General features: G+C 42.5%; 1 protein-coding gene across 3 annotated transcripts in view; it reads right to left on the bottom strand.

Moving 5' to 3' along the window:
• The window catches only part of FRMD4B (FERM domain containing 4B), a 1,720,334-nt gene that overhangs the window by 167,495 nt on the left and 1,535,554 nt on the right, over positions 1–17,285 (bottom strand). For all 3 annotated transcript variants that reach the window (XM_069643814.1, XM_069643813.1, XM_069643812.1), the window contains one exon: positions 13,314–13,379. In XM_069643814.1, the coding sequence (XP_069499915.1) occupies positions 13,314–13,379 (66 nt within the window). The remainder of the gene's footprint in view (positions 1–13,313; positions 13,380–17,285) is intronic.

Here is a 17,285-nt window from a genome sequence, read left to right on the forward strand (position 1 = left end):
AGTTGGTGATGGTAGAACACCCACCCTAAAGTGGGCTGGGGTGCATGCTGACAATGACAAGGACTCCGAGCATTAAGCGTATTGACTCTCTGATACTCCCAACTACATAGGATTGGATGACCAGCAAGTGAAAGGTTAAGAAGAGGAGACAGCAGAGCCATCACCTGTCATCAATCAGGCGTTTGGTAAACAACGTCTTGACCAGAGCAGGGATTATTCCTCGATGACTTGTGCATGGAGCAATACTTTCAGAAGGTGTGTCGAGTTTACGCTGTTCACCATCATTACTCATTATATGGACCTCCATATGTTTTGGACTTCAACTCCCGTGATCCTTCATCTCGGACTACGCTGGCTAGGGATAATGCCAATTGAAGTCCAGAGCATTTGGAGGTATGCCTACTGAGTAATCTGTAAACATCTCCATGACTGGGACATGCATCTGGAAAGCCATGAATGCTGCCTTTGCTATAGTGGAATGAGTACCAGTGGTGGCTGGTGAATTTCTAAAATGGTTGGGTGTAAATGGATTCTCTGAATTAGCCTAAAGAAAGCAGCAAGAAAACCCAAACCAACTGAGAGGGTACATCACTACAAGAAGACTTTTTAAAATAATGGGTTAAAATGGTGAATTGTACAGCACACGTTCCTGAAACGTGTAAAAAATATGTGCCAGGTACCCAAAAACACACATTTAAAATTAGTCTTCCAAGTCCGTTCAAAATCCTTGTATAGTATAGTAAGCACCAATTTTCTTTTTTTTTTTAATTATTAATTTTTTATTGAAGTTTACAGAAAACATACAAACATCAAACATATCAGCATTGTAATTGTAGAATTCATCACAGAGAATCCACACCCCCCTAACCATCCCCAACCTTCACAGAATTAAAAATGCATAACAGACCTACTTATCACATGCCTTCCAAAAACCCACCCACATTTCATCAAACAATTTAATTTTTATTTTGTTTCTGCGAAGGATAACCTTCTCAATCCTGGCAACCTGCCTCAAGTCCTCCACCCATTCTGAACAGGTCGGCCTCTCATCACATTTCCATTTTCTCAAAATGATTTTTTTCGCCGAATTTGCAGCCCTAAAAAACCAGCATTTATGTGGATAAGTGAGATCTTCCACTTTATCATCCTCACCAATTTTCAATTTTCAGAAATGTGACATTTTGTCATTTCTCTACTGAAACCCTCCTTAACAATGAAAAATGTGTGCCAACCTCAACTATATATAAAAGAAAAGGCAGTCAGTTTGCAGTCCAGTGATTTTACAGAACATGCTACTCTGACTATCATCCTGGCCCCCATCATTACACAATTGATGAGTCTGGTGCTAAATGCAATCCTCAGCCTCATGAATACCTCCCTCACAGAAGGGCCATTCCTGGACACCCTCAAGACTGGTCTCATAAGACCTCTTTTGAAAAAACTGACCTTAGCGCTTAGACCCAGACGTCCTGGCCAACTACCGGCCCATTACGAAAATCTCCCTTTTGTTGGGAAAAGTAGTCACTACACAACTGCTTTCCATGTCTTATATGTATAACTGTCACCAGGCTCCTCAGGGCACATCATTATTATATTTTAAATCAGTGGTCAAGACAGTTAAAAAGACTTCTCTACCTGTTGGAACTTTGTGTAAGAATGCACATGTGACCTTTAAATCTGCCCTGCTGTCATGCAAGACAGCTGCAAGATACGTGAAGAAACGATCACATCAAGGTACATGTGTGCAATATGCTTTTAATCATGGAGCATTATGAAAGTGGGATCTGATTAGCAGTTGTAACTGTTATAAACAGAATTATGACTGAGGGGCTACTATATGGTTGAGCTAGGTACCTATTTTTGATTAATTGCTAATTCACTTTTAATAAAATGTAGTTACTCTTGGAGGGTGCAAGCACGGTCATTCAGCAAATGGCCTAGGACCAAGCCCACTCAAAAGTACATTTTTACTTGATAGCTAAAACCCACGTGCTCCTTATTTGCCTTTAAGAAATTAAATAATAAAGTTAAAAATGTAATGTCCAGTGAACGCCATATGTTTGTTGTTCAAAAACACACAGCCGGCACGTGTTTTAACCAAAACAAGGTCTTCCTCAGGGCAATTTGTTACAGTCATCGTCTCAAATGGTCTAATGGACTTCACTGGACTTCACTCAAAATGCTCTTTGCTTTTATGCAAACAGACTGGCTTGGGTTCCATTAAGAGATACTGTGTTGTGTGACCTGGCCTAGGGCCCAACCCTTCACCGAGCCACGCCCACCAGGAGGAGAGGTTTCCCAGAGTAAGTTTTCCATTTCCAGCGCTGACAAAAATCCCCAAAATGCATACGTTTTAGTCAAGCATTTCAGAATTAAAATAGAGGCAAATAAGACTTCATTATTCTTAAACAAAAGCAGCAAATGAGCGTGTAAACTGCATTTTCGCACACACTCCTGACCCCAAGTAACACTTTTGAGCAGCAACACTTAAATTGCAAGATGCAAAGGAAAGCCTGATGTCAGGGAGGTCAACCTGCCAGTACCATGATATCTGCAATTTCATTTAGCGCGTGACTGTGGAAATTGCCAGGCTGTGAGATCATGCAACTAAAAGAAAAGCAGGAAGAGTGTTTGCCTTCTTGAGCTAAATTGTTATTATACGGGAACGGAGGAGAGAGTCCAGTAAAGGTATGCCATGAGTGCACTGCACTTAGCAGTGATTAATTCCCCATAACCCTTGGCCATTCCAATTAACGCAGGCAATTAGACAGCTGTGGCATTTATTTCCAGAGCTTGATCACACTTCCTATTGGTACTTGGAACACTCCTTTCTTCTCCCTGTGGTATCAACTACCCATGTTTTTGGGTGCCTCAGAACGCCACTCGCATGTGTGGTTATATATGCATGAAAACAAACAACACTACAATCTTTCAGATGGGTTATTTTTGTTTTGGACTATTAAGTGGCACTTGCGCCACTTATAAACTGAAATTATTGCATTGGAGTATATATAGGGATAAATAGCATATGAGGAGGGACACACATCTTGAAGGTGTGGTTTGGTTATTTGACTGTCCATGGCCATGCTAATCCTATATGGCATTCCCATCCATTTCCTGTCCCTCATTGAGCTCACTTTAAGCTATCTTTGTACGCGAAGTGCCAGCCAGTGTTTTTTCAAAGCAGTCTTCTGAGAGTTAATGACTTAACTGGAGCTGTAAACCTGCTACTGGTGTAATAAAAATGTCTTAACCAGGTCTTCCTTCAGCCACTCAATTAATGAGCACTATGTGTCTCCTTCACAGAATTCAGGTTTAAAACAAGCATTGTATAAATCTTAGGTTTTTGCCAAGCACTGCTATTAGATGTCCAGGTACTCACACCCTTTTGAACCTGCTGCCATCAATGACCAGTCAATACCATTACAGCATTGCTGGGCAAGTGCTTTCCCCATGCCTACACAAAAGCCAAAACTGTTGGCATTGCCAATGCTTGTTTAATTAGGCTTCCAAGCAGTGCTGTGGGAGAAGCTCTTAATTTCAGGTATCAACACTTACCATCAAGCCGTTTAGGATGATGATAAGAGCAGTCACTGCCTGGCAACCCTGATTGGTCCAGGGAAGTGTGTCTCACTGATCTCGCCTACCATGTGTGGATGGACCCAGTGAAAAGGAGCACAATACAACACTTAACCTTCGTTAAAGTTTTTGAATTTTCATGACAGCAATGCATGGCGTTAGCCACAGCGGTGCTTTCATGCCTGTCATGGTGGAAAATATCCAAAAGGCTAACACCCATATTTTCTATGACTAATTATGACTGTGAAATACATTTATAGTACCGGTACTAAGCCAAGATACATGCGATGCGCAAGATAGCTCAAGAGTCTCTTAATGCGATAAACATGCGCCTCAAATCATAACTGGTTGGCAAATCCAAACCCCAGGCTTTATTTCAACTACATCCGGTGTTTGAGTAATGACAAACATTGAGGTCATTCTTACAGTGCGCCTCCTCAGATATAGTACTCTATCTTTTACCCTTGGATATAGCTTTGGGACATATACACATGCTTCAGTTTCACATATTCAGGCATTTGCCGACAGGGCTGAAGCACAAGTGATTAAGGATTTGGTGTGTGTGCATAGATTTTGATCCGGACACTGATTCACACAATGTCAAGTGCACGTTCTTTTTCGCAGCCTTTTTTTTTCATAAGTATGCTTTTGATGGACTCGATGACGGGTGCAAAGTTTGCAGGAGCTCAGCTGATTCACGGGGAAGAATTAACACAGATAACAGGCAATTTCTCATCAGACCTGCAGATCATAACCACCATTGCGCTTTTATAAAGCACACCGTTCATTTATGCAGTGGCCTAGTGGTGTGGTGAAGCAGCAGGGCAATTACTGATTGCAAAGCCAGGCAAATCCAGGCAGGAAGGCAATGCCTCAGCTGGAGAGCCAGGATGGCGAAGGCACGACCTCTGCACCATGAAATGGACAAGTCAGGAAAGAAGAGAAGATAGTCAGACGAAGAAAGGATGTCTCTGTGTGACAGTACTACTGGAGTTTGAAAAGGAGGAAATGTGATCACAATTGGGAAAGACTTTGGGCCACATTACAACCATGGCAGTCTGGGAACTACGGTACCGGTAAGCATGCTGGTACCATAGTTCCCGGACCGCCATACTAAGTGCTCTGCTCGCGGGTACCGTTTCACCTGCCAGGTTTTTCCTGGCGGGTGTAAGAGCACCTGCGAGCAGAGCACGTCGGATGCACCGGCACAACTCTGAATGTGCCGGTGCCTCCGACGTCCCCATCCCTAATCAGCCCTATGGGGCAGAATGGGGATCGGGATGCCCTTGATTCCGGCACCCGCAAATGGGCAATTACCGGGTCCCCCGAGCTCGGCATGACCCGGTTCTTGTCCATTCCGGGTGCCGGAAAAAATGCAACAAATGTAACGGCACGGCTTCTGCCATAGTTGTAATGTCCACCATCCAGAGTGATTTGAATTTGGCATTAGGAAGTCAATTGAAGGTGGAGATATCAGGCAGGATATGATGAGATTTCTTGAGACCGGGAAGGAGGCAGTGTTATCGGCTCATTGTAGCAGGCATATCAGAAAAGAAGGGGGCCTAGGTGGTCATTATAATCATAATCAAATCTTGAGTTGTGGACATTCCCCACCATCAATTTGTGCAGAAACATAAAATAGTGGAAGCTTTTGTCTGCGGCTGAGTGAAATGACACTGGCGGATTTTATGCCTAAACATTTGACTTATGGCAAGGGTGGGCCAAGAGAGTGGGGCAAAGGAATGTGAGCCAATATTGGGGGTTTTAGTTGGTGAAAAGGATCTCTGTTTTGTTGCTCTTCTGTTTGAGCCAATTATCACACATCAAATAATAGATGGCAGACGTGCAGATACGGAAGATGTGTGAGGTGAAGTCAAGGTCTTTGTCCAGTCTCGACAAGATTTGGGTATCATCAGCCTATGAAAAGGAAATTCGATCAAAAGAAAAAATGAGTGAAGCCAGTTGAGCAAGGGGTTAGTGGTGACAGACGAGGAATTGAGGCTTAGATTGGAAAGGGGGAAGAGCAAGAATATGGGACCTTGTGCACAGGGAGGAGGTGGGCCAGGAGAGTGCTGAGTCTTAAAGGCCAGAAGAACAGATGCAGACGAAGATAGGGGCTTGGTAACAGTATTGGTGGGAAGATCAATACAAGGAAATTGGTTAAATGAAGTTACACTTGTTACGGGTAAAGGGTTTAGCCACAGCATAAGCCAGACAACCAGTAAAAAACAAGAATTCCAAAGACTTCTAAGCAGGAATAACAGAAACTGCAAGCAGATGGTGGATTGATCAGTGGGAACATTGTGCAACTTTATGATTGTTACACTCTAATGTGATGTGAAGCCATCAAGACAGTTTTGGGCCTGATTTGATATTCAAGCAGGATACTGCATGTGCTCTACCATGTATGTGCAGGGGCTCCTTTTCTTCTATGACAACACAACTTGTACTGAATAAGATTAGAGTATGTGAACATATATGGTGCTTCAGGATTTTCAATGACCCTTATCCTACATTAAATAAAGAGCGGCATCATCATGATCAAAATACACATTATAATATACAGGGTAATGAGACGGCAGAGAGAATGCTGGGCTCCAAATATCCTGCTTTATTCCTGCCCCTGACGCTGTAGTTCACACCACAACCATGAACACGGGAGGTAGAACTTTGGTGCATGTGACCTGGCTAGTTGAAGTGGCGTGTGGAGGCTTTGTAGCACAGGAGGCAGTGGGTAAGGATGAATTGGGTTGTTCGGGCCAGGAGAGCAAAGAGATAACCTTGACAAAAATTATCAAACAGATGAAAGCTACCCACTGCAGAGGGGACGCATGTTCCACTATGATAATTAAAATTTGCACCCCTCGTCTATTAAAAGCAGTCTCCAAATTATCAACTCCTCTTTGAAGGGGGGTAAGGTCCCTGATGACCTAAAGCAAACAATGGTCACTCCCATACTTAAGAAACCAGGGTTACTTAGGGACAACCCCTTGAATTATCGCCCTATTTCTAATACCCCATTTCTACTTAAAATTATGTATAGGGTCGCCTACAGTCAGATTGCGGAGCACCTGGATCAGCATCCTATTTTACATTCCCATCAATCTGGGTTCAGGAAATTATTTTGGAGTTGAAGTCAAGACTTCTTGCTATGATGGATAGGGGCGCTCTCTCCTTCGTAATCTGTCTGGATCAATCTGCCCCGTTCGACCTGATCAAACACTCCACTCTGATTACTAGACTAAAGGAGGTTGCCAACTTTTTGGATACGGCAGCTGCTTGGATTGCCTTTTTTTTGGAGCACAGATGCAGCAGAGTCTGCTCGGACGTTGCCGAAGCCTCCCCCATTCCAGTACTCTTTGTTGTCCCACAGGGGGCTAGTACATTCCCTTGTCTGTATAATTTATTCAAAGCTCCCTTCTTCTTTATGCTACAGGAGGAGGGGGTTATGTTTTCAAACTACACGGATGACACACAATGTGTTATCCCCCTATCTGGCTGCCATGTGCAGGATGAACAAGTCTATGTGCATAGTACATCGGGCGTTTTATGCATCTGGAGCAGAATATCTGCAAAGTAAATTTGCTCCCTATCAGCCCTCCCGCACCCTCTGTTCTCTTACCATCCGGCGGGTGGTTGTACCTTATTTTAAGCTGGCCCGTAAGGGTGGCCGTGCTTTCTCTGCCGCTGCTGCTAGAATGTGGAATGACCTTCCCCTTCCGTTACGCGACACCACCAAACATCTTGCTTTTCGTCGAGGATTAAAAACACTGCTTTCCTAGCTGCATTCCTTTCTGCCCGCCTCCTCAGCGCCAAGATGCCCCCGGGTGTACGTGTGCTTTAGAAGTTTTGTTAACATAACATAACATAACATGAACAGGAAACAAACAGAATATTCAACCTTATAGAGAAGTGGATGTTGGATAACTATCTAGCTCTAAATAGGGGTAAGACTGAACCTTTGATAGTCGGTAGCCCAGCCTCTTTGCAAAAACTAAACCAGGCATATAGCACATTCAAACTAGGTGATAACATCATTACCCCTCTGTCTAAAACAAAAATCTTGGGAGTCACCCTCGACCAGACTATCAATGAGCGCTCATGTAACCACAGTTGTATCTACATTGGTATATTACGTCAAGCTTCTTTCACATCTTAGGCCCCTTATTACTCAGGCAAGCGCTGAAACCATTGCTAGAGCTATAATAGGGGCCAAGATAGATTATTGCTGCAGCCTTTTGTCGGGTATTCGTAAGCAGGACGTACACAAGCTCCAGATAGTGCAGAACTGGGCAGTTAGAGTTGTGCTAGGCCTTGCTCGTCGTGACCATGTATCGGAGGCTAGGAGTTCTCTCCACTGGTTACCAATAGATGCTAGGGTTAAATTCAGGGTGCTTGTCATTACCTTTAAATGCAGTCTACGACAGATGCCACCATATCTGCAGACATATATCAATGATAATGTCAATAACAGGGCATTGAGGTCTTTCACCCAGAATTATCTTCTCCAACCCAGGTGCAGAACATCGAAAGCCAAGAATGGCGCTTTCTTCTTGATAGCGCCTAAACTCTGAAACCAGCTGCCAGGATCAATGAGAAGTCAAAGCTCTCTACACGTTTTTAAGAGACACCTGAAGACGCTGTTATTCACCTAATGTGGGGATATGTTATCCACCTATGGTCGCTTTTACCCTCTTTGCTCAGTAGGCTTAGCAGAAGCCTTACCCACTTTTGCTTAATGTTTGTCAGTTTGATCCTGTCTGCACCTTTATGCCTAAGGGTCCACAGTGTGCATTACAAATGCTGTAATGTAATGTAATGGATGAGAGTGCAGACATTTGAGCGTAGGATGATTGATGGGGTTTTCCCTACCTGAAGGAATAGATGCAGTTTTACCACACAAAGACTGTAATATGTCTTTTCTAACGTTATATCCGAGTGGACTAACATTCATTGGTTTGACTATTAAATGACTAATATATCTGTCGCCTTATGCACTGGGGAGTACAATTCTAGAATCAGATTATTCAAACACCCGCCTCACTGGTTGCTCATGATCTACAACAAGACCATGATGAAAACGATTTGGAATAGTTTGCGCTAGTGGAGGCTGAGAATATAGGCATCCCTAAAACCCAAATAACTGTGGATACTAAAGTAAAACAAGAAAAAGGATGCCACCATGAACAAATATATTGGGCACTATTAATTTCTGCATAATCCATTACACTAGTGACACTTTGTGGTTTAGTGTACATTAGATCTACATAGGATATCCACATTGTAATTTGGGTGAAAAATATCAATTTTCCTGTCATGGTAATTAGCAATCTAGTATGCCATCAAGCTCATTGAATATTTTGATAGTGAAGTAAGTTACTACATTTCAGAGTTATAAATAAATGAACAGATAACCACAAAGGGTTTATTTATTATGATAATGATGTGAGGACATACAACTTGACTTTAAGCAATTCACGATGACCACGGCAGACATCCAAGCATCTGATGTCAAAAACAAACGTAAGTAATGTTCCAGGTTTGCCATGGTCCTTTTCAATATTGATCATCATTAGATGTTGTTATCATGTAGTGAATTATTTTGTCAAATGATACCATCATAATTCACTTGCAGCTATAATTTCGTTATGGAACGCCACTAGCTTACTGTAATCCAATATGGCAACCACAGTTGAGTATGCAGTGGTTAAACGGATGCAAGTAACATTCTAGCCTATAGATATACATTGACAAGTTAAGATGCCGACCCTGTCATATGGTTTTTAGAGGGTGCTTTAAAATTGTGAATACAAGAATATGGGTAAGCAAGGCTTGATAGGAAATGAAGATCTAATAAATATTTACCCACAGACACAAGAGATTTTATCTTGAAATTGGACTAATTTAGAAACATAACTCCAAATGATAGCAAATGTGGAAATAAAACCAATGGGGAAGTATTAATATCAATGTGGACTTGACATATGCCTAAGTGACATATCGTTTTTGAAGAGTGTACAATTAATGTTGATTGATTAAAATAAACACTAAGCCTTATGCTAAGTCAGCTGTAATTTTATTTTATTTATTTATTTGGATTTTTGAGCGCACTACAGCCCACAGGCATTGAGACGCTATAATCAGAGCGTAAGAAGGCTTAATTCAGGGTTACAGGAATGCAGCCCAGCAAAAGTTACTTGGTACAGGTACTTTGGTTATATAAACAGAGATACATGCAGGTATTATAAGTGCACTGTCAGAGATACATAAAGTTGGTACATGTGCATTTGTCATACAAAGAGCCTGGTTTTTATGGCTTTCCGGAGGCTGCAGGAGAGTCAATCGACCTGATGTGAGAGGGGAGGGCGTTCCAGAAGGTGGCAGCGATAGTTGGCTAACTGGGGCCGCCCGCATGGAATCTGCGGGTTTTGGGTACTGTGATCCGGTTGGAGTATGCCGCTCTGGTAGGCCTAGAGGGAGTGGGTTTGGATACCCTATGTACTAGGTAGGGGAGTGCCAAGTCATGGACACACTTGTGCGTCAGGGCGAGTTATGATACTAGCCTTGCGTACAGCAGGTGTACTAATGACTTCGATATCCAATCTGCCAATTCAGTCCACTGTTTGGGAACAATATGGGTTTTGGACCAAGGCACTTGTCTGGATAAAAAAGACACGATGCCCATTAATAATGCATCTGGAGTTGGCTCACGGACTAAAGGAAAAGATGTTGCTAGTGAAGAGAATGGAAGGAACGCCTAATTGAATGAAGGATGTAGAGGTAGGCGAACGCAAATGAATTGTTATATTCTTGCAGGTAAACGATGGAAAGAAATTGGAACTAACCTAAATAGTTGATGTGTTTTTTCTTTGTGATAGTTTTTTAATGTATTACATGTTGTTATCTTTGACAGTAGACGTTGATGGTAGTTCTCCACCCCTGGATGCATTCTGAGGTTATGCCGAACGACTACATCCTGAACAAGGCTGGCTGGCCTAATGAAATCCATCTGTACATTCTAAACTAGTTGGTGTTGAATTTAAAGGTATGTACATTCGGCACTAAATTAGAAATGGCAGATGGAATAAAGAACGGATTTCATTGTATTAAATATTTCTATGAGTTTGGAATGACAGATTGTTGTTATTGATCCCAGCTGTACGTTTTTCACTTGGTGTTATAGTTATTCTGAGGTCGTTTTGTGTTTCACACCACTGGAAATCTTTTGTGAATATGTAGCTGTTATTATCTCTCTGCCATATTTGCACTGATTTGTAAAATTTGTAATCAATGTTGTGCGCTAGAATAATACATAAAATGACAATAATATTGTTGTGTACTTTTTTTATGATCATCCACATTTTTTGTTTGAAAGAGGCCAAGGGTTCCGGTGACTGAACCTCTTACCTCCGTGGAAACATGGGTTCCCGTTGGGGTTTTGTTGGTTATTTCCCCATCTCTTCACATATGGCACACATCATGACATGCTACATGTGTAATAGAGTCATTGCAATGTCTGCCAAAAATGTAAAGGAAACACCACAGTCACTGCTGCAGTGAAAGACCAACCCATCGACTCGTCGAACCGGCAGGGCAGCAAGAGATTGGAAATTCTGTTGTGGCTTGACAGCTACCCTACGTAACCCAACGGCCAATCTTTCTACACCTTTTGATCTGGTTTTGGGGAGAGAGAGAGAGAGAGAGAGAGAGAAAGAGAGAGAGAGAGAGAGAGAGAACTTGATCCATCATGAATGATGAGCTTGAATAAACATAAAAGAGAACAATTCAAGCACAATCTGCCAAATTAGGTCTTTTTAGGTTTTCTGAGACTATATCAAATGTGTTTACAAAATCTGTGCTTTGCATTTTAATGCTCCTCTACATATCAGTGCAGTGCCAGCCTGTGTGAAGAGGGTTTTCTACTGCTGGTGCCTTCAATGAACATGAACATGGGTGAGAAATTCCAGTTTCTGATTCTCAGATTTTGGTCCAGCTGCAAGAAAGAGCCTCTCAGTGATGCATCAGCGGCCGCTCTCACTGGGAACCCAAACAGTCTGACAAGTAAAGGTGTGCCTGAAAGGGCCACTTTTCCTACTGAAAGGACTCTATGGAAAATGACGCTGCGGCCATGCTGGCTTCAGGCCTGAAAGGGAGCGGCTTGACCAATGGTGTAAAGCCTCACCATGGTGATTGGTGACCCCGAAGGGATACGTAAATCTAGCACCCACGACCCTCGGGAAAAGTACAGGTCAGATGTACAATTTTCTCACTTCCAAAAGAGGGCATCTGTTTGTGATCACACTGTGCCAAATGCCCTGGTACAGCGTAGGAAATCCCACCTTGCTTCATAGTACATCACCAACATCACCATGGATTCCAAGCCTCTCCACACATCTAAATTCAGAAAAAGGAATAGGCTTGGAAGGCCTGGAGAGAGCCACAAAGCTCCACAAGTAGCAGCCCTCAATGAGGGTTTTGTTATTCTGTGATCTTTGAAGAATGCCTATATTCGTACTCTGGTGCAGAGCAATGTTTTGTTTTCTTTACAAGCAAGAGTGATTTTCAGTTTTGACTATTAGATGGCGCTAAATCCACCATCTATAAGCCATAACTATTGCATTGGAGCAGAGCAAGGAGGGAGATGGAATATGAAGAGGGACACAACGCTTGTAGGTCTTGTTAATTTACTCACCCATGGACTGCCCGTGGCCATGCTAGTCCCTATGTCCAGTCCCACCCACTTCTGGACCTTCCCTGTCCCTAACACATCCTCTTGGGATCTGTTTGGGCTAGCCTTACCAAGCAGTAACATCAAACTTTGTGCTCGAAGTGCCTGCAAGTGTTATTTTAAAGTGGTCATCTGAGCGTAAATGGCTTAATTGTAGCTGTAAACGATCTACTGGTGCAATAAATATATCTTAACCAAGTACACCTTCGACCACTTGATTTAAAAGCAGACTGCGTGTACTATACAGAACTCCTTTTAGAAACATGCATTGGCAAAGCCAACGGGTTTGGCTTGTGTATAGGATGGGCATTTGCCAGGTACTTCTAATTAACGCCCAGGGACACACATAATTTTGCAGCTGCTACCATCAATGGCCAGTTACTGCCATTATGGCAATGCCTTTCCCATGCCAACACAAAAGCCAAAAGTGTTGCCATTGCCGACGCTTGTATTTGTGCAAGAGATACTTGCAGAGTGGGCTCTACTCACTTCAGCAGGACTTTCCTAAATCTAGCACGGTTCTGTGAGTGCACAGTGTTCATGAGGGAAGCTTGTTACAATCTTGAAAACAATTAAACTTATGGATGTTACTCGATTCCACAAGGTAGCCTAACAATGCCCAGTGCTCTTATAGTTCAACGTTCAGGGGTGCAATCGAGAAACCGTATCCTATTGAACCCCACTCTTCCTTCATGTGTTTAGATACCCGACATGTGCTGAAGTTAGTTCAGTTTATTTGTCTGACTTGCCAGAAGCTGTGTACACTGAAGTTTTGCTTGTCCTACTCATTTCTGGCTATCGTGACCTGTTGCTAAATATCAAAGAATCAACTTGACCTTCAATGTAGTCAAGCATGTTCATGGTTTGTCATTCGTTTCATTCATGCTACATATCATTATTTGATTGTCATGTTGTGGACTCATGAAATGGGGCTCCATTACCATAACAAACGTACAGTGAGAACAGAAACTGGGGTTCAGAGAAATGTTTTAAAAATGGTACTCACTGGACAATAGCTCTTCCTCTGGTTAGACCTTTCAGCTTCCTGTAATGTTCTATAACTCGGTCTTCACTGAAAGACATCCAACAAGAAAGAAATTTGGCATCAGATGCACAATCACTTTGTTGTACAATTCAGTCCTACCTCAAGTTTAGATCCAACACCATCATATGGCTGAAATCGAACAATCAGCATTAACAACCATCACCAAGGTCACAGTTAGAACTGATCAGCCACTGTCACGGTACTCACCATCCATCCTGATATCTTCACGTCTGACAGTATCTCTGTAATTAGCCCTTGTATTAGATTTTATTCTGTATGTAATGCCCTTGGGAACTGCCTGCACACTCTCCCGCTGCATACTATGCCTGTAAATAGACCATCTCTGTACTTACACCCTTGTAATTTTTCTGCCTGCATGTAATCTGTATATATTCTTGTATAACTACGCTTCGCATATACTTGTAAATGCTGCGCCCTGTTACCCCTGGGTATGATGCGCATTATAAATAATAAAACAAACAAACACACAATACAGATTTTCAAGATAAGATATACTAGTTTATTATATTTGTTCAGAAACAAGAAGAATTGCGCAATCAGGGTGTGGGAAGAAAATACCCATGTATGTCAAAAGTGCACTCCATAATGGTACAAGCTTTGGAGCAGTGGCGTGTCCAGACTCTTGACTGGGGTGGGCCAAGGGTGGCATTGACATATGCAGGGTTGGCAGGAAGTAAGAACACCTGCGCGCGGACACACACACACACACACACACACACACACACACACACACACACACACACGTCTGAATAGCATCAATTTACTATTTGTCTCCAATACACAAATCTACTTGAATTACTAACACTAGTGTCTTACATTCCTGTGTTTAAAGTTGTATTATTAACATTTATAACATAACTAGCTGGTCAATATCGATCAGTAATTCATAGGGTCACTTCTGTCCTCCTTCTTAAATATTGGAATTACCACTGATAGCTTCCAGGAAGGGCGCATAGGTCCTGAAAAGGCTAAACTATGGGAAACTGTCTTCTTTTGAATTTGAAAGGCATATTTGTATCAGATGTAATGAGAGGTATGCATGGTATAAGAACAGTATCTAAGTTTAATCCACCGATTACACAGGCCTCTATGATGTGTCTTTGTAGACGCGTAATTGTCAACCTTGTTCCATTGCAGAGTCCCTGTGATGGCATAGGATTGCATAGTAGCATAATTACAGCACCTACTTTCAGTTTTATCTTGTGAGGAGGCAATCGTCCTACAGCGTTTCGCTCTTTAGAGACTGAAATGTTGAGCCGGTGATTAACTGTTCATTGACACTAGAACCGCCATGTCCTGCGTGTAGAGAAGTGGTGGTGGAAAGAAGTAACTCGAAATTATTCTGAATGTTTGAGATAGTGGAAGGTGAAGGTGACCATGTAGAACCTTCTGTTTTTTAAAATTATAGCTATTGCTGAAGTGGAAGGGCACACAGAGGTGCACTTTGCCATTTGACAGCAGGGAGCAACCTAACACAGATACATCGCATCAGCTGTTTGTTAAAATGGTAGCTGTTGTTGAAGGGCACACAGTGTTGCCAAAGCACAATATAAATAACTTATCAATACACAAATCCCCCCATATAAGAACACTGTATTTACCCCACAGTCCTAAAGCCAGCACAAAAAGCCATGCAACAGTGAAAAAACATTGCCTTGCGGGCTGCACACCTGCCTCCCATATGTAAGAACACAAATGTTGTCTTTGACCATAGGACCAGTATAAAAAATACCATGCCACAATAAGGAAACATCCACTCTCCTCTTAATGTGAGTACAAAATTCCATGCCACAGTAGGACCCAGCCAGCCCCATTGTTGTACCCTCCCCCACTCCAAACCCTCCTTCACATAACAACACTCAACCTGGCTCTGCTTTGCCCAAAAACACATTAAAAACATGCCATGCTCCTGTCAAAAAATGTTTACGCTCCAATGTCCGTCCCCGGGCTCCATCCTTGTATACACACATACCGATACACATATATACACAGATTGATAGACATTCACACACCAGTCACCTACCCATACAGCTTATCTGTCATTCACTCGAGTACCCAGAACATTCACACTGCACTCACATTCACACGCACACTTGCACCCATGTTCACCGTTCACACTGCATTTAGTTAATGCTAATTATTAAATACCTGGGCCATCTAAACACTGCACCCATCAGTTGAGCCCATAGCTTCTACATTGGGGGTCAAGGGGTCTACTGACATCACCTGTGCAGACTTGTGTGCTCTGACTCTACAATTTCTGTTGTTGCAGTCACGCTATTGTCTGTATTTACTTATCGTTAAAGTTTAAAAGTAAGTAATTAAACCACTCTCCGAGGTGAGAAATTTGACCGTTTCTTGGTGTCTGAGTCCCGGGCGTCACAGCAGAGTGATGTCTGCTGTGTAAGGAACTCATGGTGGCAACAGTTACGACAGACACAAATGATCACAGTTTAAGGGCGTTTATTGAACTTTATAATGGGTGAGATAAATGACTAATCTAAACCTAAATCTAAGATGGGAGAAAGCTACAACCATCAAATAATAACAATAAGGCAGTCCTTGTGGCATGTTGTCAAATAAAAAAGGGTCTATACTAAAAAATAACTATTGCCAATCCTTACTTCTAAATTACAAAGAGAGTGTGGGATAATGTTCACCAGAAAAGAAAGAAGTGTTCACAAAATGATAAGTCAGGATGGTATGGCTGGGTCTTCCTTCATTGGCCTTGTCAGCACGAGGTTCACAGTTTCAATTTAACTATATCAAAACCTTCAGAGGTTAAGTCTCTTTCCTGCAAAAGTCTTGCCTTAGAAGGGCTGCTGGTTCAAAACAACAAACAAACAAAGGTTCTCTCAGTGAGCTTGCACCTTGGGCGATTGCTTTTCGCCCTCAGGATCTCCCGCCGCCAGGCTCGGATCCTTCTTGCCAAAATAGGAATCCTTCAGTCGGGTTCACCGCTGCCTTCTTTAACACAGTTCATGGAATTTTAACACAGTTCATGTTTTACTCAATTTCATCAAAAAGCAGGGGTTTCCTTCTCCTAGCTTTTTTTTCGGCATCCCTCTGTGGTACAATGTCCTTTCATCGTGGGACGTTTTTTGGCGGGGTTTTTTACCGCAATTTTTTTATCGTAAAAACCCATCACATTTTTTGGGGGGGTTAAGATAAAATATATATATATATGGGATGTGGGTTTTTGGTAATAGATAAAAACTAAAATGGAATGGGGGTAAATTAAAAAAATAATTGATGGTCTTTTCTGATAAAAATAAAACATGTGCAGTAGAAAACCCAGCGAAAAAACATTCTGCGATGAAATGACATGGAACCCCCTCTGTCGGGTTCACACTTGTCTTTTTCCACAGTTCACAATTTTATTGGCAAGCAGGATTCCCTTCCCCTAGTTTTCCTTTGGCAATGGGTCAGAGACTTTCGATTGTACAGGGAATTTGACGTAACCCTTGTAGGACCACTCTTGACGCCTCATGCCTTCTGGTACTCACAGTTTTAAAAGCAGGTCACGTTCAGAGTCTTTCGAATGAGCATCCATGTGGTGCCGGACCCCTCTGCACCTGAACTATAACTGGGATTTCTTTAAAGTTCACAAATACACAAGTTCCTGGTTCATCAGTTCCTTGCGTTCATACTATGTTGCTGATTGCAACCCTGGGCTCAACACAGTTTAGTTTGCTATCAGCTCTTTCTGACTCACTGGCTTTGCAGAACCCGTTGGCTTGTCTCACCTCTGGAGTCAAGAACAGTATCACGGTGGCCAGCTTGCCTCCCTGCCTGGATTATCGATGTGGGAGGCCCCCGTGCACTGTTGACATCTGCTACTCCACACACCAGCTGTACATCTCGGTCTTATGTTTTCTCTTTCAGTGGCTTTGAGGGTCTGGGTTGAAAAGG

This window comes from Ambystoma mexicanum, chromosome 2p (genome assembly GCF_040938575.1).
Source record: "Ambystoma mexicanum isolate Mex_15411 chromosome 2p, UKY_AmexF1_1, whole genome shotgun sequence".
Lineage (NCBI taxonomy): Eukaryota > Metazoa > Chordata > Amphibia > Caudata > Ambystomatidae > Ambystoma > Ambystoma mexicanum.